The 24,243-nt window shown below is 49.0% G+C and overlaps 10 protein-coding genes across 10 annotated transcripts; 7 read left to right on the forward strand and 3 right to left on the reverse strand.

Annotated features, from left to right (window-relative positions):
- Positions 1 to 1,615: 1,615 nt before the first annotated feature.
- Positions 1,616 to 2,866, forward strand: LTR84_004892 (uncharacterized protein; the record flags this gene model as incomplete). The annotated part of the gene is made up of 1 exon (XM_064848465.1): positions 1,616 to 2,866. One exon carries the CDS (start codon positions 1,616 to 1,618, stop codon positions 2,864 to 2,866), a length of 1,251 nt encoding a protein of 416 aa, XP_064711089.1.
- A 428-nt stretch (positions 2,867 to 3,294) lies between these two features.
- Positions 3,295 to 3,946, reverse strand: LTR84_004893 (uncharacterized protein; the record flags this gene model as incomplete). The annotated part of the gene is made up of 3 exons (XM_064848466.1): positions 3,295 to 3,417; positions 3,474 to 3,859; positions 3,913 to 3,946. 3 exons carry the CDS (start codon positions 3,944 to 3,946, stop codon positions 3,295 to 3,297), a joined length of 543 nt encoding a protein of 180 aa, XP_064711090.1.
- Positions 3,947 to 4,731: 785 nt separating this feature from the next.
- On the forward strand, positions 4,732 to 6,623 carry LTR84_004894 (uncharacterized protein; the record flags this gene model as incomplete). The annotated part of the gene is made up of 8 exons (XM_064848467.1): positions 4,732 to 4,880; positions 4,933 to 5,026; positions 5,079 to 5,203; positions 5,264 to 5,522; positions 5,584 to 5,847; positions 5,911 to 6,077; positions 6,129 to 6,363; positions 6,417 to 6,623. The coding sequence occupies 8 exons, from the start codon at positions 4,732 to 4,734 to the stop codon at positions 6,621 to 6,623; spliced, it is 1,500 nt and encodes a 499-aa protein (XP_064711091.1).
- Positions 6,624 to 7,718: 1,095 nt separating this feature from the next.
- Positions 7,719 to 9,684, forward strand: LTR84_004895 (uncharacterized protein; the record flags this gene model as incomplete). Its single annotated transcript, XM_064848468.1, has 6 exons — positions 7,719 to 7,870; positions 7,920 to 7,943; positions 7,995 to 8,030; positions 8,084 to 9,343; positions 9,398 to 9,449; positions 9,505 to 9,684. 6 exons carry the CDS (start codon positions 7,719 to 7,721, stop codon positions 9,682 to 9,684), a joined length of 1,704 nt encoding a protein of 567 aa, XP_064711092.1.
- Positions 9,685 to 11,874: 2,190 nt separating this feature from the next.
- On the forward strand, positions 11,875 to 13,123 carry LTR84_004896 (uncharacterized protein; the record flags this gene model as incomplete). Its single annotated transcript, XM_064848469.1, has 3 exons — positions 11,875 to 12,133; positions 12,187 to 12,329; positions 12,380 to 13,123. The coding sequence occupies 3 exons, from the start codon at positions 11,875 to 11,877 to the stop codon at positions 13,121 to 13,123; spliced, it is 1,146 nt and encodes a 381-aa protein (XP_064711093.1).
- A 40-nt stretch (positions 13,124 to 13,163) lies between these two features.
- LTR84_004897 (uncharacterized protein) lies at positions 13,164 to 14,024 on the reverse strand (the record flags this gene model as incomplete). The annotated part of the gene is made up of 1 exon (XM_064848470.1): positions 13,164 to 14,024. One exon carries the CDS (start codon positions 14,022 to 14,024, stop codon positions 13,164 to 13,166), a length of 861 nt encoding a protein of 286 aa, XP_064711094.1.
- Positions 14,025 to 17,080: 3,056 nt separating this feature from the next.
- LTR84_004898 (uncharacterized protein) lies at positions 17,081 to 18,685 on the reverse strand (the record flags this gene model as incomplete). The annotated part of the gene is made up of 4 exons (XM_064848471.1): positions 17,081 to 17,599; positions 17,657 to 17,974; positions 18,031 to 18,492; positions 18,572 to 18,685. 4 exons carry the CDS (start codon positions 18,683 to 18,685, stop codon positions 17,081 to 17,083), a joined length of 1,413 nt encoding a protein of 470 aa, XP_064711095.1.
- A 635-nt stretch (positions 18,686 to 19,320) lies between these two features.
- Positions 19,321 to 20,607, forward strand: LTR84_004899 (uncharacterized protein; the record flags this gene model as incomplete). Its single annotated transcript, XM_064848472.1, has 1 exon — positions 19,321 to 20,607. The coding sequence occupies one exon, from the start codon at positions 19,321 to 19,323 to the stop codon at positions 20,605 to 20,607; it is 1,287 nt and encodes a 428-aa protein (XP_064711096.1).
- A 480-nt stretch (positions 20,608 to 21,087) lies between these two features.
- LTR84_004900 (uncharacterized protein) lies at positions 21,088 to 22,361 on the forward strand (the record flags this gene model as incomplete). Its single annotated transcript, XM_064848473.1, has 3 exons — positions 21,088 to 21,263; positions 21,317 to 22,267; positions 22,322 to 22,361. The coding sequence occupies 3 exons, from the start codon at positions 21,088 to 21,090 to the stop codon at positions 22,359 to 22,361; spliced, it is 1,167 nt and encodes a 388-aa protein (XP_064711097.1).
- Positions 22,362 to 23,018: 657 nt separating this feature from the next.
- On the forward strand, positions 23,019 to 23,945 carry LTR84_004901 (uncharacterized protein; the record flags this gene model as incomplete). Its single annotated transcript, XM_064848474.1, has 1 exon — positions 23,019 to 23,945. The coding sequence occupies one exon, from the start codon at positions 23,019 to 23,021 to the stop codon at positions 23,943 to 23,945; it is 927 nt and encodes a 308-aa protein (XP_064711098.1).
- Between the last annotated feature and the right edge of the window lie 298 nt (positions 23,946 to 24,243).

Genomic DNA, 24,243 nt, shown 5'->3' on the forward strand with positions numbered 1-24,243 from the left:
CAGTATCTGCAGTATGGATGAAGAGGGCTCATCCCTGCTTGCTTCTTGGTTCAGGTGCGAAAAGTTGGCATGCTGGCCAACCCGAGTCAGGAATGTAAAAAGCTCCGCTGTGTTTGGGCGATCATCCAGACACAGATCTCCCGTTGAGATCTGTCCGAGTGGGGTAGCTAGAGGGTTGCAAATCAAGACATCAAGCCAAAATAGAAAGTTATGTAGCTCTTCCCAGGTACGAAGGCGATGCAATCCGCCACCTACCTCGACCATCGACTTTAATCCTTTCCAGTGCCGTACGGCAACTGTCGTTTCCCCTCGGTACTCCTGGAGATTCGCCAGGAGGGCTACAGCAAGCATTGTGCCAGCCGTTGGCGTAGCTGGCGAGAGATCGATCTGCTGAGCTATTGCTTGTAATGCCTGAATCTCTTTCTCTGCAGCGTCCGCCAGAGGCTTGACACCTCGTTCGTGCGAGAACCGGAATGACGATGCTGCTAGAAAGGCATTGAAAGAAGCTTCACTTGTCCGGAAACATTGCAGCCAACTTTGAGTGATTCCACATCCAGGGTCCTCTTCGAGATCTAGGCTCATCAGTCACTGCGAGTTGTTACCAAGATGGGAACATTTCGATACCTACAGCAATGGACGATCACACTCTCTGACGATTGCTCTGGCATGCGAGTGAAGGGAAACGAGCACAAACCTTGTGACTCAAAGGGATACGTAGGGCTCGATAAGTTGACAGCAGAGCAATTTCTTGTCTCTGCTAATGTCGTTTCCAGGTTTTCTGAATGGCTAGATGAACCGGAGCCGAGGAGCCCGCTCGCCAAAGGGGAGAGATCGATAGCTTGTGTAGCACCTGAATCCCACAGATGGATTTGACCTCCACGACTGGTCTCACCAAGACCACGTTTATTATTTCCGCCTTGCCTTTGGCGGGGCTTTCGACGAAGACGAAGAACATGCACCTTTACGGCCTCCCGCGCCGCCTTTCGCCGGGGGTCAGTCGTGATGAATGTGAATGATGAGACCATCGCACGCAGTGGTTGGTAGGCACCCTGCTCGTCGGCCAGAAAAAGTGGTACAATGGAAAAAGCTAGTCACTCGATTAGAATAGCATCCAATTCTACTCTCCCTCAAGAAATCACAGACAATGTCAAAATGTTGAGGGGAGAAACAGTTACCGAGCTAGATCTGGAGATTCCGCGGAGAGGGCAGTCAGGATAGGTAGCGTTTCGGAGGTCAACCCTTGCCGTCTCCTCTAAGTTAGGTAAATCTACCTAGGTAGTTAGTTAGCTCAGACCGAGCAGTATTTAGGCAGCGAACACCGCCTAGAATCCAATTTATCGGACTTAAATCTATCACCAAATTTTTCCCGCCTTCGCGACTCTCAACCAAGAATGGAAACTCAGATCCCAGATTGGAAGCATGCCCATCAGGGCAAGCCGCCTCAAACCCCATACCTCACAACTCTACCAACAAGGCGGAATAGATCAGACTCTACTTCTGCTCTTATCTCCGACTAGGTGTGAGATAGGTTCAAAATGCACCATATGACGCCTCCCTTCCACCAGGAATTGGTTTTCCTTATGCTGTGCTATCAGTCCTCGTGAAGTCCGATAAAATGCATCAGCTCAATGAGGACAAAAACTTTCACTTCGAGCTCCTCCGTATCTTAGCTTCAGTGAGAGGCTTTGGAGCGGATGTGAGCGAGGTTCTTAATGTTTGTGAGAAGCTCATACCTGGCGATTTCGAGAGCTGGTATATTGAGTTTCGCAAACTTGCCGAATGGGTCGAAACCACTATCGATGAGAACGAATATGATAAAGTTTCCTTGAGAGATGCCTACTGGAGAGCCTCACGTTATCACTTTGCCTGCGGCTTCTTCTTTCAGGCGGAGCAGGAGGATCCAAGAGCACTTGCTGTCTACGAAAAATGGGTTGCTCTGTTCGACAAAGGTTGCAGCATGATGGACATTCCACCAGAACGCAGCACGCTTCAAGCGAAAGGATTTCAAGTCCCTGTCATCCTCTTTCGGTGTGCGTTGGACGATCAACCTAGGCCCACATTGATCATCGGGAATGGTTTGGATGGTTCCATGGAGGAAATGCTACACATGAACGGTCTCCAGGCGTTGGAAAGAGGCTATAATGTCATCCTCTACGAAGGTCCTGGTCAACCTTCTGTCCGCCGAAGTCAGCAGATTGGTTTCATTTATAATTGGGAAGATGTTGTCACTCCGATTATGGATCATTTGGAGAACCTGGCTTTCGTGGACAAGACCAAGATTGCTCTTCTCGGAAACTCTCTTGGTGGTTGGCTCGCTGCGCGTGCAGCCGCTTTCGAACACCGTCTAGCTGCTGTTCTCCTCATTGACGGCATTTACGACTTGCACAGCGGCATTGGTTCACTGATTGGGCCAGATGTGATGCAGTTTCATGAGCAGGGTGACGAAGAAAAGTTCAATGATGGAATCCGGAACCTCATGGAGAAATCCGTCAATCTCAAGTTCTTGTTGAATCAGGCTTCTTGGGCCTTCATGTCCAGCTTTTACGGTTTCATGGATCAGGCGAAGAAGATGACTCTGAAGGGAATCGAGGACAAGTTCACTTGTCCAGTTTTCATAGCTGGGGCGGAAAATGACATCTTTGACAAGGTTGACCAGCCAGGGCAGGCGGCACAGGCGTTGGGTGATAAGGCCTTCCTCAGGAGATTTACAGTGCAAGAAGGTGCAGAAGCTCATTGCCATGTTGGTGCCGTTGCATTCCTCAATCAGGTGATTTTAAGCTGGTTGAGCAAACAGCTGGGCAATAAGGATATGTTCACTACGAACGGTATCGTCAAAGACGACGTCAATGGCTTCAGCACACTATAGCTCAAAATCAAGACCTAACTCGAAGATAGTAATGGTTATCCACGCAACGCACTTTGAATGTATTCCAGAAATGGTGAACCAATGTGAATTCAGTCCCTAGGCAGTCACCCAGATGACACCTAAGCGTTACAAGTTGTCCTACGTGCGATCCTAACTCCAGCTTGACATAGATCCACCAAGAGCAGCATGCAAGAATTCAAAAGTCCTAGAATAATTATCGACTCTTCTATGGGCCATCTTCGGCACTAATACACCTTTAATGCCCTGTAGTCAGTTCTAAGTAGAAATATCACAATTCCGCGGCTGTAGACGTAAGGGAGAGCCAGGAGGTCAGAAATTTCAACTTTCACAGGTGAGCATGAACTCATGGACGCCTGTCCCCAACTAAGTGCAACTATCTATGGCTCTCCGGATAGCCTACTGGTAAACTAGTCAGTCCCAGGCCATTTGGTAGCCTCAAGATGCTCGCCCGACTTCTCCACCTTGACTTTGTTCGAAGGGATGAGCACAAAGAATACACTGCAAACCCGATCCGACACATTGCTCCAGTCCTGCAAGATCTTTAGCATTTCAACCCAGGTAGAAGGATATGGAGAGGACGTCTCACGTGCATCGTGCCTTGCTGAACCACCACGTCGCCTTTCCGCAACATTCTCTTCGCACCATCATCAAGGGTCAATTGAATCTCGCCTTCAAGGACAACTCCGAAGTCTATGCTCTGTGTGCGATGTTCTATGTTCAGGGTATCTTCGTCTGGGTTGGACACCGGAAGAAAGTGGCAGATCCGACAGTAAATACCAGACTCGTCGACGAGAGGAATGAGTTTTCCGTAGTAGTCGACAAAGGGTGCATTGATGTCAGGCGGGACACCTTGGGTTCTGTAAATGTTTGTGATGCCCGCATTGCTACCCTCGGGCGGTTTCCCTGTCATGGGATTCAGAGAGACCAGAGAATCATCTTGTAGGAAGACTGCCTTTCCTTCTGCGTCGTGGCCTGCCTCATGTATCAGTTTAATCCGGGTTTCTCTTGACGACCGCCAGTCTCACCCGTTACAACCCGACGAGTTCGCAAATCAGCCATCTTTTGATATTACTTTTGGGGGAGTGATAATGTATGCCTGAGAAAGTAAGATTGCCGTCTCTCGAACAGAGGGAATGGATCAGCCAAACCGTATGCTATGAATAGACCCTGGGCTTTGTAGATACCTCCGTTGAACTCGTCGTTGGTTTTACTCTCTAATGACGGCTCTGTTCCGCCTCACAGTCTCATCGGACAAAAATCTGCGTCCGATGTAGACTGGTCTTATCATTTCCCTCATGCCTTCCTAGATAGAAAAACGCCTCTATCATTGACCAGAATTTCAGGTAAAGTGATCGAGATACGAAGGCGCGAGCCTCTGGGCAATCTACTGGACGGCTTCCGGCTCCACCTCCGCAATGTCCATCTCCCTTCTGGGACATTCAGATCCTGTTCGGGGATGGTTGACTTTGGCGCCAAGCCGATTGACACTCTTCTACTCCCTTTGGTGCTGAGTTAGATGTAGTAATCTAGCTCGTGCTGTCGAATCTTTCTTGCCACGAACATGTCTCCATATTCTTAGCTTCAAGGCCCAGATTATCCCTTCTCCTTGCGATTCCATGTTCTGGGGAAACTAATGTGCAGTTGCTCACAGTATGATGGCCAGCCACTGATCAAATGTAAAGCTTAAGCGACGGACCTCGGATCAGTCACTAGCGGCCAAACCATTGGTGATGAGATTGGGATATCAATATCCCTATATATACATTGGCAATTGCCCATATTTCGCGACAATGCTCCTCAACATTTTGTTAAACGGATTTGAGTGGATTTGCTACTAGATTACAATGACAGAACGCACAGTGGAATCGCTCAAGGAGCAAAGCTTCAAGACGAAAGAAGATCTTGTGCCCGTTGATTCCGTTGCGGATGGCGACAGCCTCGAAGCTATGACTGCAGTTGAGGAGAAGCGATTGCTCAGGCGTATCGATATGTGGTAAGTCACGACCTCTGTTGCAAGATCTTATCCAGACGCTGAATTTCTCAAGCATGTTGCCTATGCTGGCCAGTCTCTCCTTCCTCAACTATCTCGATAGGTCCACTCTGGGCTCGGCATCTATCATGGGCTTGATCAGTGATCTTGTAAGTTCCCAATACTCTATACTGCGAATATTTCATTAACCGATGACTTCAGAAACTTACCAGCTCAGAATACTCCTGGGCCAATAGCATCTTTTATTTTGGAGCATTCACATTCACCTGGGCGGCATCATACCTCATGGTCCGACTACCAGTTGGAAAGTTCATCGTCGGTACTTTGTAAGTTTCAAATCTGTCCGCTCTAAGGTCTTCAATGGAACATGATACTCATGTACATAGGTACGCCTGGGCGTTGCTCATTGGCCTCACTGCAGCGTGTAAGAACTTCGAAGGTTTGATGGCGGTTCGTTTTCTTCTTGGAGCTGCAGAGTCCGCTATCATTCCTGGGTCTAGTCTCATTACTGGCATGTGGTATAAGCGTGCGGAGCATCCTCTCCGACACGGAGCTTGGTTCGTAGGGACCTCCGTTGGTGTCATGTGTGGAGGACTCCTCGCGTACGCAATAGCTCACATCGAAGGCGGAATTGGCCCTTGGAAGGTTAGTCTACCCTATCAATTTTTCTTGATTGACCAAGGACTGAAAATTCCTCTTAAACCAGTGGTTGTTCATAATCTTCGCGATTGTGACAATTGTTTTGGCGTCTTTTCTCCTCTGGGCTCTGCCAGATACACCACGCAATGCCCGCTTTCTGTCGAAGACACAGAAATCTCAGGCGATTAATCGTATTCGCACGAATCATCAGGGTTTCAAGGATACTCACTTCAAATGGTATCAAGCTAGGGAAGCACTTCTTGACGTCAAAGTCTGGCTCCCTGCGATGATCGCTTGTGCCCTTAGTATCACCAATGGTGCTCTCAATGCGGTGAGTCAATCAGTTGCCCTTGAATCAGACTCAAGGCCCGCTGCCTAACGAATAAAATCATAGTTCAATCCGATAATACTAGTTAGCTTCGGCTTCACGAGACTCGAGGCATATTTATTCAACATTGCCATCGGAGGCGTCCACGCATTCTTCATCCTCAGCTCCTCGTACCTCTGTACCAAGATTCCGAACATCCGATGCCTCACGCTCATTGGAGTTTGTTCGATTAGGTGAGTATTTCTGTGGAACCTCCGAATTGATGACTGCTGACAGTCCCAAAGTTTGATGGGCAGTATCATCGTGCGATTGTGCAGTGGCAAGGGAATTCGATTGTTCGGGTTTCTTTGCTATTTCGCCTTCGTTCCAGGGCTCACTATCTCGCTGTCATTGATTGCATCCAATACCGCAGGATTCACCAAGAAGAGTGTTTCTTCTGCTCTATTCACCGTATCCTATTGTGTCGGTAATATTGTGGGACCATTCACGTTCCAGCTGAAAGATGCGCCGAAATACACCGTACGTCTATCAGCAAACGATTCATTGCATTCTACGACTAATGTTCGAGACAGAGTGGTTATAATGGCGTCATTGGCTGCTTTGTTGCGGCTTTAGTATTTGCCATCATACTCTTACTACTCATTCTGCGGGAGAACCGTCAACGAGACAAATTGTATGGTGCACCATCAGCGGCCTCAGGGGAAGACGAGCAAGGCATATTGCCAGTGCTTACTGACGAAACGGATGGCGAGAACCATAGTTTCCGCTACGTCTACTAGACAAGAAATACCCCATGTATGATAGCAGTATGCTGCAAACGGGCAAGAACCTCGGTCCGGGAAGATTGGGGAGAGCCGCTGATTACAGGCAATGCAGACTGCGACCATCTAGGAGAGGAGAGGCAAATGAAATAGCCCAATATTTAAGATGCCGAATCACTTCAAGACGTGTGACCTCAAAGTGAAGTGTGCTTATCAGCGTGCAAATCCGTTCATCAATCATCTCTTTCCCCAGCTTCATGATTACACCTAACCCGGTAAGTAGAAGAACATAGGTGGTCTTTATTTTCTCAGGTGCTATATCACAGACTATACAGAAATAGCGCACACAAATGCTTTAGAGTGTACAAATAGTTATGCGAGTCGTGAAGAGAATGGAGACTCCACGTGAATGGCGTGAAGGCAGCATTCGCGGTAGCTGATACATATCTAGGCATTCAATCGGCACCTCAGCTCGATACAACGTGATTGCGAGCATGCTCAAACACGGGAGATGTCTGGAACACAACCAGTTTACTCTGAGTGCAGAACGGACGACCAGACACCCCACAGTAGACCAATGGCTAGGGCCTAGGCTCACTTCTCGAAACCTTGATCTCGCTGATAAGCCCTAGCATCAGCCTTTATCACGTACCTGAAATAGTATCCACATAACGGATGGCCATGGAATGAGATATTGGTGGAACCATCGTCTATCAAACTAAGCCCAAAACATACCTGACTTTCCGGATTGTGACTGACTCACGGAGAGATTTTAGACTTCATCATTGAGGCCACTATATTGATAAACTATAAACTACACCTACTCGCCTTAGTCCAATCGCCTCACCTGACGGGAACAGCGCTTTTTTATACCTCGGAAATCTATATCCCTCGGGCGGCGAAATACTCCTTCGCGGTGATTAAGCTATGTCCGACCATGATGTCCGCCAGCCTGAATATGGATTGGACGAAAGAATATAAAGTATATGAAAAGAGTTTCGTTGTACCAAGGACCGGTGGTAATTTCAAACCTTCAACGCTCTATATCTCCTGTGCTACGAATCACCAAGGCCGAGCTGCATAACCACTGTGAACCACTGAGTGACGCGAAACATGGGCGACGCAGGATATGTGGTCGAGGAGCAATGGCACTCACAACCACGACACATGAGGGTTATCTGCATTGGAGCGGGAGCGGCTGGTCTGATGGTGGCGTATAAGTTTCAACGGAATTGTCAAAACTTTGACCTTGTTCTTTACGATAAGTGGGTGATTATTTGATATTGCCTTAGATCTGTGTGCTGACCATTTCAGAAACCCAGAAATTGGAGGCACTTGGTGCGCAGACTTATTCGTTCGTTGAAAGTAGCCAACTGACGGCATTCCTAGGTATGAGAATCGGTACCCTGGGTGTGCTTGTGATGTGTAAGTTGATGGGCGTATAATGTTTTCGGGGAGTCGGGGCTAATGATACTTAGGCCAGCACATGTCTATACGTATCCGTTCGAACCGAATCCAAATTGGTCTCAATTCTATGCTGGGTCAGCGGAGATTCATCAGTATTTTGTGAACTTTGCCGAGAAGTACAAACTTAATCAGTACATTAAACTCAATCACAAGATAAGTTCAGCACAATGGATTGAGGAAAAGGGGATGTACGAAGTTGAAATCGAAACCAATGATGGCAAGGTTAAGGATTGGGCGAATATACTTATCAACGCCACGGGCACGTTGAACAACTGGAAGTGGCCAGATATTCCGGGTCTTCATGACTTCAGAGGTACGCTTGTGCACAGTGCGAACTGGGACCCAAAAATTTCCTATGAAGACAAGAAGGTCGCAGTGATTGGAACGGGATCATCTGCAATCCAAATCATACCTCAAATTCAACCCAAGGCGAAGCAACTGGTCACTTTTATGCGCTCTGTGACATGGATATCACCTCCTATAGCAGAAGACATGCTCAAGGACACGAGCGTAGAGGCAACCACCATCGACACAGACGACCGGCCGCAACATGGGTATACTGGTGAGGAGATTCATCGATTCAACCAAAATCCAAAGGAGTTTCTCGCCTATCGCAAAGAACTGGAATGTAGGTTCAACACAATGTTTGATGTCTTTATCGCCGGCTCAAAGGTATCGAAACAGGCTCAGAAGGGGATGAGAGAAGAAATGCTTCGTCGCATTGGGCCGGGCAATGAGGATCTCAAGCAACACCTGATCCCGACGTGGCCCCCTGGGTGTCGTCGAATGACTCCTGGTGAAGGATACTTGGAAGCTCTGACGAAGAACAATGTCACACGGGTCTATGAGGAGATCAAGCAAGTCACAGCCCAGGGACTAGAAGATGCAACAGGTAAAATGCACGAGGTGGACATAATTGTCGCTGCAACCGGGTTTGACGTGTCCTTCAAGCCACCATTCAAAGTCCTTGGAGTTGGCGACGTTGACATGTGCGAAGAATTTGACCGAACAGGAATTCCCAGTGTTTACTTGTCAATGACAGTTCCCAAATTTCCGAACTATTTCACTATCAACGGATTCCGAGGTAGTTGGGCAACTGGCACAGCCTTGAACTCACATGAGGCATGCGTCAATTACATTGTTCAGTGCTTCGGTCGGATTCAGAATGAGAATATTCGAGCACTAGAGGTCAGACCAGAGACTGTGGATAGCCTCTATGAACACATAGATGAGTGGCACAAGTGTTCAGTGTGGAACGCGGACTGCAAGAGGTGAGCACCAACAATTTGAGATGGAGAATACTACTACTGACTGACGAGCGATAGCTGGTACAAAAGCAACACTCCAGAACGCAAATTGATAGTCTGGGCAGGTTCGGTAAGTTCTTTCCACGTCAAAGTGAGCAGGCCTTTGTGATTGACCGCTCCCAAAGAATCTGCATTTCCTAAAAAGCCTCGAATTCGTTCGGTGGGAGCATTATCAGTTCCGATACAACACGAGAAATCCGTGGGCATTTCTAGGCAATGGTCGGGTGAAGGCTGAAATATCAAAAGATATAGCAAAGCTGACACCGTACATTCGTAATACGGATGAGCCCTGGAGCATTGAATAGATGCTTCGCTGGGGCGTTGTACGGGATGAGAGAGAACAAAGCCGTCGGCCGAGGAGCGTCGCGTGGACTGATAAAGAGTTGTTGTCACCAAGCCCAGGGTGTTCTTGGAGGCGTTAGACGTTGGTATTGCTAGACAGAGATTACATGTCTTCTTTCAAGCACGTCAACTGTAATGCGTCCGCGGTAAGAACTAGCAGCTGAACAGTCAATTATAAAAAAAGCACAATACGATGACCCCATTTGCGTCAAAATTCATTCGTAGCATACCACACCAGTAATTGTAGGTGATGGTTGTTTCTCGACCCCTAATGCCAAGTCCATGCCCCTATCTTTTTAGAGCCTTGTTCTACAACCACGCCCATGAGCAACACATGTTGCTACCAGTGTACCAATAGCAGCATACTGCCAGGTTTTGAGACCACCTATCATATTGCGCTTAGTAGCAGGGAGAATTGGGCCATCAGTAGGAGTCTTCTAGAATATTTTCTCCAGGCTGGATGTACGCAATGATTAAGTCGATGAGGATATCTCAAAAAGCTGACGGAGGTAATGCGGATTTCCCTGTCAATTGCTAGCCATATGCTGCTACACTGGTGGAGATGGATATTATGATGGTCACAAAGTGTCGACTCACCAGAGGTTGAGGATATGAAGGCTGTCCAGTTGAATTCTTGATTTGTCGGTGATTGTATGGACAGGAAAATGGCTACAGCTGATCACCACTGACAACATCCGTCGTCAAGTCTACGATGGCTGGGGCACAACCGTGTATACTGCTGGGTGTAATCGGTAGCTTGTGTTTCAAAGCTCAATTATGAGGACCAGATGAACTGTAGTCATCTTCATAAGTGGTTGAGCGTAAAGGGAATAAGTATCAAAGGCTGTGCAAGGAAACTGTCAAAGGGATGCCTCTACGATCCGTAGGCAATACTAGACCCATTATGTCGAGTTCAGAGCGACTATTTGAGTTTTTTTGCAACTCTCATCGATTAGGTCGTCGCTCAAGTACTCCTAGGATCTACCACTGCTCGTGAAAGAGACTGGCCAGAAACCTGACGAAGGTGCGATGCTAACCTGTAGAAGCAGTTTTCTATGGGTTCCAGGTGGTCAAATAAATGAGAGAACAAAGGTCTCACATCCAGGCACAAGACACCCTGGTTCAGAAAGGGCTATCATGTGCGAGATGATCGTCCCCCGGCCTGAGTGAATCGAGGCTGCCCACTTCAAGTCGCAGGCAGCATTCTATGCGCCAAGAACAGTGCCTGCCTTGGCATGTGCTACTGCCAAGCACTTGAAGTAAAAAAGGCTTGGCATGAAGGAGAAATTGCATTCAAGGCTCAATCACCCTGCATCTTCTCAACTTCATCACGGTGATCAGCCAGGATATTTGACATTTGGTCGCTCAGCCACTATCCACTTACTGCGGATTGCATCGTGACATGCATGGTAGGACTCACTAGCTCTTTTTTCTTCGGTATTCGTCGGGAGTTGGGCACATTGCCATCCCGACCATCGGATCGGGTCTCCACGACAGCGCAAGGACCTGGTGGATGTAAATTTTCGATCGAATTCATCAGACTCCAGACCATCAATTAGAGACTCTCTGTCAATGGGAATCCTTAGGTTTAATGGTCAGAAAGATCTAGTTGCCCAGTGTGGTCGGACCATAAAGCCTGCTGGGTCGCAAGGTCTCCAGTCTTGTACAAGGATCACACCAGCACAATGACATCGTCCATCCATGGGATAGCGTCATCCACCTATGTGCAAGTCTTGCGAGTGTCACTGCAAGAAATTTGACATTTCGCAGCAGCTTATTTCTTCCCAGATCATAGATATAATGAAATGTTCCTATCCGTACACAGAGTGGAAGATTGGACGAAGTGTTGACGTTACTGGCGCACTGAGCGGCACCCCACTTTTTTCACTGCCCTGGGCAGAAATTATAGACGTGAGCACGTGGGTGTGTCACCCCAGGCGTTTGATTGGTGCCATGAGCTTTTCGCATTCCTCCCACGAGAAGGAGGACATGGAAAATAAATTTACGCCAGATATTGAGAGGCATGATCAGTTCTATGTTTTGTTACCATATCTATATGGACTGTTTAACATTTCTCAGTCCATCTACCTGCCTTCTAATTAGTCATATTGCACGCTGAGTTTACCGTATTTCTATTTCTCTAAAGCTCCGACATGGTCGTCGAGAACAAAGCTGCAGTTCTAGCACCCGAAGGCCATCCACCCGACGTCCGTAAAGATGTTGAGAATCAGCAGGCTCAGCCGACAAGCGACGTGCACTCTTCCTCCTTCAAGAGCTTGGGCGTTTTGGACCAGTATCTCGCGCTCTGGATCTTCCTCGCAATGACCATCGGCATTCTTTTGGGGAACTTCGTTGCGAGTGCAGGGCCATCATTGCAGAGGGGCGAGTTTGTTGGAGTTTCCATTCCCATCGGTATGTTCTCTAACTCTTCATATCTTTGGGCGCGTGTTTGACTCCGAACTCAGCGGTTGGATTACTGCTCATGATGTATCCGATCCTCTGCAAGGTGCGATATGAGACTTTGCACCATTCGTTCCGCACCAGAGCATTGTGGATCCAAGTGGCCTTCAGCATTGTTGTCAACTGGATCATTGCGCCTCTTTTGATGGTGAGTATCAGTATCACTTTCAATAGGTATCAGTCGGCTGATTTGTGCAGCTCGGGTTGTCGTGGGCGTTTCTTCCTGATCAGCCTGCGTTGCGCGAAGGTCTGATCTTGGTCGGTATTGCAAGATGTATCGCAATGGTCTTGATCTGGACAGGATTGGCTGGGGGCGACAACGAATATTGCGCAATTCTGGTCGCCATAAATTCACTCCTGCAGATGATATTGTTCGCACCACTTGCCCTCCTCTTCGTCAAAGTCATCGGCGGATCCACACAAAGTGTTCAGGTCGGGTACACACCCGTCGCGAAGAGTGTTGGCGTTTTCTTGGGCATTCCCCTTGGTGCTGCTATTGTTACCAGGTTTTCTCTGAGAAAACTTGCAGGCAATGGTTGGTACGAGCGGACATTTTTGAAGTGGATAGGGCCGCTTTCACTCATTGGTCTTCTCTTCACCATCGTCGTCCTGTTCGCATCACAGGGTCGTCGTGTTGTCCATCAAGTTGTTTCAGTTGTGCGGGTCGCTGCGCCTCTAGTCGTCTATTTTGTGGTCCTCTTCATGTCCATCCTATGTATCAGTCGAAAGCTGGGGTTTGGGTACCGCTTGGCCTGTACCCAAAGCTTCACGGCTGCAAGTAACAACTTCGAGCTGGCAATTGCTGTAGCCATCAGCACATTTGGAGTTGACAGTGATCAAGCTCTTGCGGCAACTGTGGGGCCCTTGATTGAGGTACCCGTCTTACTGGGCCTGGTTTATCTGGTGAAGTGGTATGGAAGGAGGAAGGCGTGGCCAGCGTGATCCACTTTAGGAAGAATGACATGCTAAAAGCAAAGGGGTTTCATTGTTCCGGAGCTTTTGCATTCATGTCGTTGAGAATCTGCAGAAGAACATGATCATGGACTTGAAATTCATGGGACAATGCCTTAGGATGTCCATACGCCATTGAGATTCGTCTTCTGATTTCCTCCATTTCGGCAGGATTAGGGCTATATCGATCCAGCATAGCTTTGGAGAGAGGACTTAGAGTATGGAGAGGCTCGTAGAAATGATTTTCCCTTGGGGGTGCTTGATATGAATTGTTGAAGGTGCCTTCATTGGGTGTGGGAATCCCCCCAGTATTAGAATTATCGAGCCATTCATAGGTAGTTGAATGTAGGGCACTGCTAGGTTGATGGTGTGTTCTGGGAACTGGTGTTGATGACCCGAGGGCGCTGTATGAGGCTTGATCTGGGAGTATCGCGTAGGTCTCGGATGTATTACGAACTGTTGGATACCCCAGTTGTGTAGGAGGTTGGACAGTCGGACTAGGACTTTGCTCCTGGTATGATCCCGTGAGGCTGCTTTGACCTATGGCAAAGTCTGGAGAAGCGTATTTGGGTTTTAAATGTCGAAGCGAGGCTGTCGGTGGATACGTTCGGTTTTGTTGGTTGGCTTCGCGACCGAAACTGTCAACGACTTCAGGACTCACGCCTGCGAAATCAAGTAATGCTCTCAGGCGAGAATTTTCAGATTGGAGATCCACGATAGCAGTTCGCTGCAATTCAGCCTCTCGAGAAGTAATGTTGCACTCGCTCAATCGCCTTTCAAGCTCAGCCAGGTATTCCTGGCGGCGAGCGCGACTACGCCTCTGGTTATCGCGAATTCTTTCTTGTTTGGACTTGGCCGCGCTGGAGGTTCGTACACTGCCGTCGGATGACATGGCTGCCGGTTGTTGACTCCCCCATACCCCAGTCGAGTGGTAAAAAGGTCAGCCGTTACCGATGTTAAGGAATCGACGTATAGCAACACAATAGAAGCAATAGGCGGTATATGGACAATGGTCAAAGATCGGTCAAGAGTTTGATAAATAAAAATTCGACAGATTGAGTACTCCCTGGAATCCGAAATGACACGCAGTAGCATATGCTAAGGTATATGGCAAACTGGCCCAACTTGACGAGATAAATTCAAATATTTGAGCCCCTCCGACCATGGGTTTTCAAGGGTTGGGCCTGATGAGCTAGGTTGACTTAGGGATTCCAGGGGTCATGAACCCGAACTTAAAGAGGGCAGTTCTTGGGGAATGTTGCCTTGCGTTGTTTCGATGCAGGCGACGTACAGCAGAGCCAGCACACATTTAAGATAGCTGCTTCCAGAAATCTAACCAATACTCCTTGAGAATTACGTTCGATGGGGCAGGTGCTAGGTGGGTTTTATTCGAAACAGGGCAAAAGTAAGAGCCTTAGAGTTTGTTCAATGCCATTGGGAAATGATATCCTGTGCCATCACCTGTCTATTGAGGACAAGTGCAGGATGGAGCGTAACGTTGTCTCTGGTAAAAATCAAGGGCCCAACAGTCAAGTCCCGACGAGCCGATGATGGTCAGACATGTGAAGGGAGCGAAACATACCCACTTTGGCGGCGCCCTACAAGTCTGCAAATTCGGACGCCAGCTCAAAACCATGCCTGTCGATTGTGCCACAATTGAAAATACTTAGGTACCTCATTATTAGTCGTCAGCTCAACAGGGAAAGATTGCAGACAGAGTTTTGACAGACTGGTGCGAGCCGCTGTTCCCCTTTGGCCGGCCCTTTTCGTGGGCGCGGTTCCACCTTGCTTAACTGAAATGCTCGTCTCCCAGTTCGCGCTCTCCATTTCCACTTCGAACTCGGGGGAGCTTTCTTGGTGGCGGTGGCTTTGCAATCATACCTACTTCGGCATTGGCTGACTCACCACTCTGAGTTCTCTTTCAGCAGCAATGTAGCGCCCACTAATGTGACTGGGTACCGTGCACCGCGATTGACCAAGGCTGCAATGCGAGCATGATGATCCCTTGGCAGGCAGTGAATCCATCTCTAACTTGAAGCATTAACCAGTCCAGATACCTAAGTCTGTGTTCAAACCATCGTGCTCTTTTTTACAACGGCTCCGCGTTCTCACGATCTTAAGTTGTGAAAGTATATCTGGGCCCACGAGCGACCTCCTTTGGGATCACCGAATTTTGAGGAAGTGCTACAACATCGGGCAAAGGCCAATGGGGGCCTCCCCGAAACTGATTGCAAAGCAAGCAACGCACCGCGACGACTCAGATTAGCTTTTGTTCGGTATAAACATACTTTGCTCTGCGAACTCACTGACCACAGACTCGAGTTTACCGAAACCCCACCGTTCAGTAGGGCTTTTGTCATATGGTCTGTTCCTCGTAATTGCCAAAGTCGCGAGATCCGCACTCATATCGCACAACCCTCCGGAAGAAACAGAGCCTCATTCCAGCCCAGTGGTTCCTCGAAACTGCTACTGCCTAGGGTCCAAATAACTTTCGTCTCTGACCTTCATCTACGGGAGACGAGAGTTTCTATTTACCCACCCTCCCAGATCTCCGGTGCTCAATTTATGCGTCGGTTCTTAACACGAGACAGATATCACGTACTTTCTTGGCTGCGCTGTGTTCTTCTTCAAGCCATTGCGTTATGCTCTGGGACTTGAAGACACTAAAATCCAATTGTACATGATTTTGGTTCGAGACTGGTTTCTAGTGCTCATGCCTGTCCCTCCGAGCAGTGTCGAGCAACTATCGCCATAAATATACTTCGACCAAAGGTTCTCCAGGTCTCATTGCTCATGATCCAAATGACTTAGGTGAGTACCTCGATCTCCACTGGGGGGTACTAGTTCGTTCGCAATAGCTCGACGTTACCTACCCACCTTGGTCAATATCTGGCGAGACCCGGTTAGGTCGTTTTTCGGGTCTTCTACCGGGATAAATACGATGACGTCTTGGCTTGCGGTTCCGAGAGGTCTCCCGATTCACGGCAGAGTATGATGGCGTAGCACATGGTGATCGACCAACCGCAAGTAGTTCCCTTCAATATGTATCCCAAGTACGGGGTCCTTTACCACCATTCTGAAATAGGTGCGTACAATGCTTGGGCTCGACGTTACAGGATCGACAGCCAGCTTTATCCTTGGCGACTGTCGATCGCTGGGTCTGGAACGGTCGTTCTCAAATATAATGTTAGCTGACGTACCTCTGGTGGACCAATTATAGACGGGCGATTTCCTTGCTGCCATGAGAATTAAGGGGCCCTGGCACGAGCTCCGAGTCCTGGTTGTGGCCCGGGCAGCGAACACTTCCAACATTTAGACTTTCGAGACCGCCGCGAGTTTGTGCGATCTCGAGAACAGCGGTGGACAATCTTGTAGCTGTCAAATTAGCTAAGAACAAGCATCTACCCCAGTATAAGGTTGATCGAGGGAGAATTCTCTCAGATCTCGGTTGACGAGCGTAGTTGGGATTGGTTGAGAAGTTGAAGGCATTTCACAGGTGACGCCATCAAGGACTTTAGTTTCGTTCAGGAAAACAGCAGAGTAGCCAACGTCCCCAGATTCATGGATAGCACGGATGGTAGGTGGAAGACAAGTTGGCTCACGCACTGTTCTCAATTCAGACTGTAGACACTACGGGATGGACGCTTTCTGGCTATTAGAAAAGAAATTTATTCGAACCTTCATAAAACCTTGAGATCATACGAGGCGGTCAGAGCCGAATGTGCCAAAACACGGAGAGCACGGGTGGGCATTTCCCATTTCTCCCTCCTCGGAGTAATGGCAATGGCTGAATGTAACCCATTTTGGCATGCTAAGTGGAGTTGCAAACAAAACGTGAATGCCAGGAAGGCATGGTAAATATGGACACACTTTGCAATTTGGAACATATTTTGACATTGGACCTGAAAGACCACTGAGAGGACCTACCAACAAACCAAGTGAAACTATCTACAATTTGGATCCAGGACTAACGCGCTTCAGCTCCAACACATCCTTTTCCTGCAGGCCGTAGAACTTGAGGAGTTCTCGGGTCTTCGCCTTTTGTGCTTCAATCCTTTTCAACAAGCTTGGTCCTCTCTTGTTCTCGTTGCGTCCCAACTGAAGCATATGCACTTCATCAGGTCCGTCCACAATTCTCATGGTTCGACCTGAGGACCACATTTGAGCTAGAGGGGTGTCTTGAGAGACACCAGCGCCGCCGTAGGCCTGGATGGCGCGGTCAAGGACGTCCAAGAGCATTTGAGGAACTTGAACCTTGACCTCCGAGATCTCCTTGAGTGCGTCCTTGGCGTTCGACTGATCGATCTTGATGGCAGCATTCAGTACTGCGAGACGTGAAGCATCGATTTCAATCCGTGATCTAGCGACACGTTCGAGCATGATGCCGTGTTCGAACAATTGCTTGCCGAAGGGTTTCTTGGCTGGATCGTTCAGACGGGCGAGGAAGTATTCCAGGGCTCTCTCAGCCTGTTGATCACAAGATTAGCCAAAAACTTGGTGGTGGGTGTTCAAGGGGTTACTTACTGAGCCGACGGATCTCATCGCATGATGAATACGGCCAGGTCCTAGACGTCCCTGAACGACTTCGAAGCCACGACCCTCTCCGAGGACCATATTGCTCTTGTGCACACGGACATTCTTGAATGTAATGTGACCGTGGCCATGAGGGGCATCATCGAAGCCCATGACAGAAAGCATACGCTCAATGGTGATGCCGGGGGTATCTGCTGAGACGAGGATGACGGATTGTTGTTTATGTTTATTGGGGTTGCTTGGGTCTGACTTTCCCATGACGATGTAGAGCTTACACCGGCGGTCGCCAGCTCCACTTGACCACCATTTCTGAATAGAATTAGTCCAAGATGTCTAAGTTGGAAAGATGACCATCTAGGACGTACCTGGCCATTTAGAATCCAATAGTCACCATCTTTCTTCATATCCAGCTCGATATTTGTAGCGTCACTGCTAGCGACTTGGGGTTCCGTCATCAAGAAAGCAGATCGAATCTCGCCGTTCAACAGAGCCCCAAGCCATTGCTTCTTCTGCTCCTCGGTGCCGTACTTGGCAACGACCTCCATGTTGCCAGTATCGGGGGCAGCACAATTGGTGGCTTCACTAGCTGTGACGCTCTTACCCAAATACTCGGCCATCAAGCCATATTCAAGATTACTGAATCCGGCACCTTCCTTGAAGTGGTTCTTGGGTAGGAACATGTTCCACAACCCAAGCTTCTTCGCTTTGGCTTTCAAGTCTTCGATCACCTTAGGGTGCGCATCGAAGCGGGCCACAGTACCTTGGCCAGTCTGTTGCGCGAAGACGGCATCTGCGGGGATACATTCCTCCTCGACGAAACGCTCAACCTGTAATATACAAAAACAGCTTATCAACACATGCAATTTGCGGAGATGGTAACAATATTAGAAGAGACATGATTCATACCAGGTCTAGAGTCTTCTTAGCTCTCTCGCTCACGAAAGGTCGTGCGATGACGGGGATTTTCTCTGATGCGGGGATGTGGCCATTTGGGCCGTTGATGAGGTAAGGGACAGACATGTTGAAAGAGTGATGAAAGGGATTGAGACTGGGAATTTCTGGGGTATGGAGAAGCGTGGAGGAAGTAGGCTTCTGAGAGGAATCTTATCAATGAATCAATGTCAGAATATAGATATAGAGTGTTGACGTTGAATGTTTTTTTCTGAATCAGTTATCCGTTCGGAAGCTCGATCTCGTCAACGAAGCCAGGAAGGGCTCAAGCCGAGGCTAATTAACTAATCGATTCGGCTTGAACACCAATCCAGATGGATGGCGGTCTGACACAAAAGACGCCCGCAAGCTGGGATTTCCGATGAACCCCGGGCGTGCGTCAGACAAGTCGATTCCAGCCCGGGCCAGGACTAGCTGCCTAGGTACCTACGAGCAGTACCCAGCAATCAAACCACCTCTCCGGAACCAAGTCGTAGGTTGCCTACCTAGGTATGGAAGCCGGAGCTTTGAGCTCTCACAATTCAATCGTATCAAGCGCAGGGCCAGGCTGAATCATGCTTGACTGACTGAATCAGGCCACTGAACCCATTTATTCTCACACATGGCTACCTGGGTACGCTTGCTCGGCTATTCCCCTCCACCGGCACCCCAGGAACTCTCTGGCAACACCGAGTCCAAGAAGCTGGTCATCCATCACTACTCACATGGCTCTGCCCAAGGTAAGAGCGGCTGCATGCCATTTCGCGCCAATGATTTTCGAGGCCAGGAAATCATGTGAAAAGGCAATTGGCCTTATCCATGAAGCAGCTCACAGAGGTGCCAATCTGGTCGTGTTCCCCGAGTCAGCTATCCCCGGATTCCCCATATGGTCAGCCTTGTTACCACCGACCAGAACACATGACTTTTTCCAGCTGTTTGCACAATCGTCCCTCCTCATAGACGGCGAGGAGATCTCTGCCATCCGCCATGCAGCTGCCAAAAGTAAGGTCATTGTCAGCCTCGGATTCTCCGAAAAAGTGCGCTACAGTACTGGTACTCTTTTTAATACGAATATACTCATAGGTGAGCAAGGCGAGCTACTCATTCATCATCGAAAATTAGTGCCGACATTTTTCGAGAAGCTAAGCTGGTCCCCTGGTGACGGCTATGGTCTACGGGTTGCCAACACTAAATTCGGCAAGATCGGGGCTCTGATCTGTGGTGAAAATACAAACCCCCTGGCGCGCTATGCTCTCATGGCCCAGGGAGAGCAAATACATATCTCGACTTGGCCTGCCGTCTGGCCTACAAGAGATCTCCACGGGTCTGTCCAAGATAATGCTGCTGAGCCTCCAAGTTCTACGTCCAAGCCGAGCACAAATCGCCATGATGGTCAGGGACAGGGTAGACCCGATCAGACAGTTGGAAACTTATCTGGGACGCAAACCGAAGAGGTAGACAGAGCTTTTGCTACCTCGAACTATGATAACACAGCAGCAAATCGTACACGGGCAGCAGCCCATTGCTTCGAAGCAAAATCCTTCGGGATTTCTTGTGCAGGTCATCTCGACCAAGACATGGTCAGCCGACTGACAGAGTTGGTAGGCGATGCAGATGGCCTGAGGATAAAGAAGACGTTAGACATGTCGCAAAGAGCAACAACTCAATTCTTCGATCCGACTGGCAGACTGCTACAGAGTTTCAATTACAATCACTCCCACGATAAGACAGATGGTGTGATATCCGATGAGACTCCTCACCATGAAATTCATTATGCCGATTTGGACTTGAATCAGTGCGTCGAAGGGAAACAGTATCATGATGTGGTGGGTGGGTATCAAAGATTCGATGTATTCTCGCTCACGGTCAACCGGCAAAGAAGTGAACCAGCAACATTTGTTGATAGTGGTCTAAAGACATCAGCATCACCAAGCCGCGGAGCCGTCCCAAACGGGCATCCAACGGAAGCCCAACTGGGCATCAATATCGGAAATGGATCGGCTAACTCCTAGACTGGGCCAGTCGACCTCGGCTGACGCCGACACCATTAAGGGGGACATTTGATGGGGAGAAAAAGTCCCATATACGGCTTTATTCGTTGTTATCATACCTCGTACCTAAGTACATACATTAATGCACAGAGTCTTGATGCCAAAAGGACGATGGGCCACCTCTCAGATGTGAAAAATTGTAGACACCACGTGATTCCGGATTAATTCAAGTTTATCCGCTATTGCCTATGGGAGGGCGCACGCGATTCATGAATTAGAGTCCCTTTTTTGAGATGACTCGCGCGCGCATCGATTTTCGCCGCTCGCTCTAGAGAAATTCACATTCGTCACTGGCTTCTTCTGCGCGTTTGTCCAGGCCAACTTCTTCAATTCTTGTGACTCCCACTCGTTCACTCATTTGTACACCATTGTATCCATAAGATACTGACTCCAAAGTATATTATCCTTCATAATCTTCCAGCCACAACATCTACCACGTTCATGACATTTTCCACTGCCACCCCGAAGCCTTTCCAGGTAACCACAAGAGAAGAGAATATCCTTCCACAAGCCCGCGAGACTGGACAAGTGATACCGGAGGGCCCAGGCCAAGATGCGACCGCGGTGACAAAAGATGGACCTACGGTCAAACCATGGGCGCATTTTGTCGCAGGAGGGTAGGCAAATACAGACTTCTCCTCATCAAAGAATTAGACTGACACTCCTGCAGTGTTGGCGGCATGACAGCAGCAGCCCTGACCTCTCCACTTGACGTTCTAAAAACACGATTACAATCCGATTTCTACCAAGCTCAGTTACGGGCGCTTCATGCACAGCACCCACTCCCTCACAAAACCACCCTCTTATCCATACCTCGGTCTGCTTTTTTTCATATCGCCGAGACCGTACAAATACTCCGCTCGATACACCAGCATGAGGGATTTCGGGCATTGTTCCGTGGTCTGGGTGCGAACTTGGTTGGTGTGGTTCCGGCGCGGAGTATCAATTTCTATGTTTATGGAAATGGAAAGCGGCTACTGAACAACTATTTGAATCCGGAGGGCAAGGAGAACATGTGGACCGTTCACCTTTTAGCGGCAGCGACAGCCGGAATCGCGACGGGCACTGCGACAAATCCAATCTGGTTGGTGAAGACGAGGTTGCAGTTGGATAAGAATAATGCGACCCACGATCCTTTGAGCCGACGGCAGTATCGAAACAGCTGGGACTGCGTGAAGCAAACCGTGCGGCACGAAGGAATTCGAGGCTTATATCGAGGATTGTCTGCTTCCTATCTTGGAGTTACAGAATCAACCCTTCAGTGGGTTCTCTACGAACGGATGAAGCTCTCGTTGGCACGTCGAGAGGCGAAAAGACTTGCGACACCAGGATACCAACCAACATGGTTTGATAATACGGAAGAATGGGCCGGCAAATTCTCTGCTGCTGCTGGCGCCAAAGGAATTGCCGCCGCCGTCACATATCCACATGAGGTTGTCCGGACGAGATTAAGGCAGGCACCCACGACAATTGCAGAGAATGGAAAAGCAACAGTCAAGTACACCGGACTTGTGCAGTGCTTCAGACTGGTCGCCAAAGAAGAAGGTATTGCAGGTTTGTATGGAGGCATGACACCTCATCTGCTCCGTGCTGTACCTAGCGCGGCCATTATGTTTGGAACGTGAGTGTTGTCCTGGATCCTGCTGTTGTTTTCAACATTGCTGACTTCAAACAGATACGAGATCATTCTACGCCTTGTCGGAACCACCGCATGAGCGCGGTCCTCCACTGCTCATGGTTGAACCATGGCTTTGAAAGACCGCTCACTTGTACATTATTCACCACCAATGTCATTCATGACCAAACCAACTTCCCCACACATGTTATTACCATAATGGCGGGATTTTCTGTTGACGACCAAGCGTAGCATAACACGGAGTTGATGATGCCATTTCCCTTTAGGACATCCCTTGGGTCTGAGACTTTCCACCAAGTACCACGATAGCGCAAGCTCGGGCGGGAATACACAGGTACAGAGATAAAGGCTTCTTGAGTATCCCTATTCGGAGCCTATACCTGAGAAGCGCTTCACCCTTCTCATGTTCATAGATGTATAATATAATCTTGGAGATTACTCGCCTTTCGCACACTCGACTTATGACATTGTAATGTCTGGGTGTGCACAATGTTGATGTAAATTCAAGGATCCCTCGAACGCTACGGGGAAACATTGATTATCATCTGTGCCAACCCTGCCACTAAAATCCGCCGTATTAGATGTTTACTCTTTCCATATCGAGCAATCTTGCGACCGCGATTAAAGTCGAGGCATTGCAATCCACGTCGACAACCCGTTGTAGAAGAAAAGACACCCAGGACATCACTCGCCCCACAAACTTCAGTTCAAAGCTCGGATATAGAGTCACAACAAAATGGCGTCCACAGACTACGCGGCCACTCTCGTGGCCCTGCGCGACCAACAAAGATTACAGCAACTCTCGATCCTGACACTGGCAGAGCCAATCCTGAGCTCAAACTTTCAAAATTCCAACAATAACCACAATGAAGACACATCCAAACCCTCGACGCGGCCGTCCGACGTCTCATCCACAACAACACATTATTCCTCAGATCTCGACAGCCACCTAACCCCGTCGTCGCTCGCGGCCGACCTGACGCACTACAAAGACCTCTTTTCGAAACTACGCTTCAGCTACCTCGAGCAAGTGACCAAGGAGAAATACCTGCGCAGTATCGTGGGCGACCCGCCACTGGTGGTGAGCCACGACGACAACCTGGCGCTCGAGCAGCGGCTGGTTGGCATGAAGGCGGACGTCAAGCGGCGCAAGGAAGAGGTGGAGGCGCTGGTGGTGGAGATCGAGGGCCGCGCGCGGGAGGTCGCCGCGCGGTATCAGAGCGTCGTTGACGGGGCGCTGGTGCTTGAGACGGTGCCGGGCGAGGTCGAGGCGTTGAGTTTGGAGATCGAAGAGTTGAAGCGCGTGATCAGAGAGAAGAAGGGCGGTGATGATGCGGACAGAGTCAGTGATGGCGGTGATGTCAGGATGAATCTGTCGTTGGAGAAGACGGCCGCTGCGCTGGAGGAACAGCGTGCGAGGAACCGCGAGGTCGACGCGCAGGTCGAAGAGTTGCAGCGGCGCTTGCCGGCCAAAGTCAGGGAGGTGGAGAAGGTGGATCGTGAGTTGGTCGAGTTGGAGAAGAGGCGGAACGAGGCAACCAGGTTGGCGAGGGAGGTTAGAAGGAGGAAGGAAGAGGGTGGGCGGGACGAGCTGGACGAGTTGGGTAGGTGGTACCATGGGAGTGATGTTGTTCTTCGAGGGTTGTTGGGCGTGGAAGCGTAATTGGATCAGTATTGTTGTCTTGGATATGACTTTCTTGCTCCAAAACTATGGACCAGTCGCTCGTCCGGAGCTGGCTTGCCTCGGGGGTTTTACGACGATTATGCGCACATGATACCACTTGCTTTTGGGAACGGCAGAAATGGAATGAGGATTGGAAAGGAAACTTCCTGGGAAGAGTTTGTGATGCTTGATTCGATTTTGGTTTCATTGATCTTCATCTCATGCAGTAGAAGCACGAGATGTACTGAGCATTTAAGGTGTCTATCTGCCATCAATATGCGGATAGCCCATGTCCATA

The sequence above is a fragment of the Exophiala bonariae genome (genome assembly GCF_035927105.1).
Source record: "Exophiala bonariae strain CCFEE 5792 chromosome Unknown scaffold_2, whole genome shotgun sequence".
In the NCBI taxonomy this organism is placed as follows: Eukaryota; Fungi; Ascomycota; class Eurotiomycetes; order Chaetothyriales; family Herpotrichiellaceae; genus Exophiala; species Exophiala bonariae.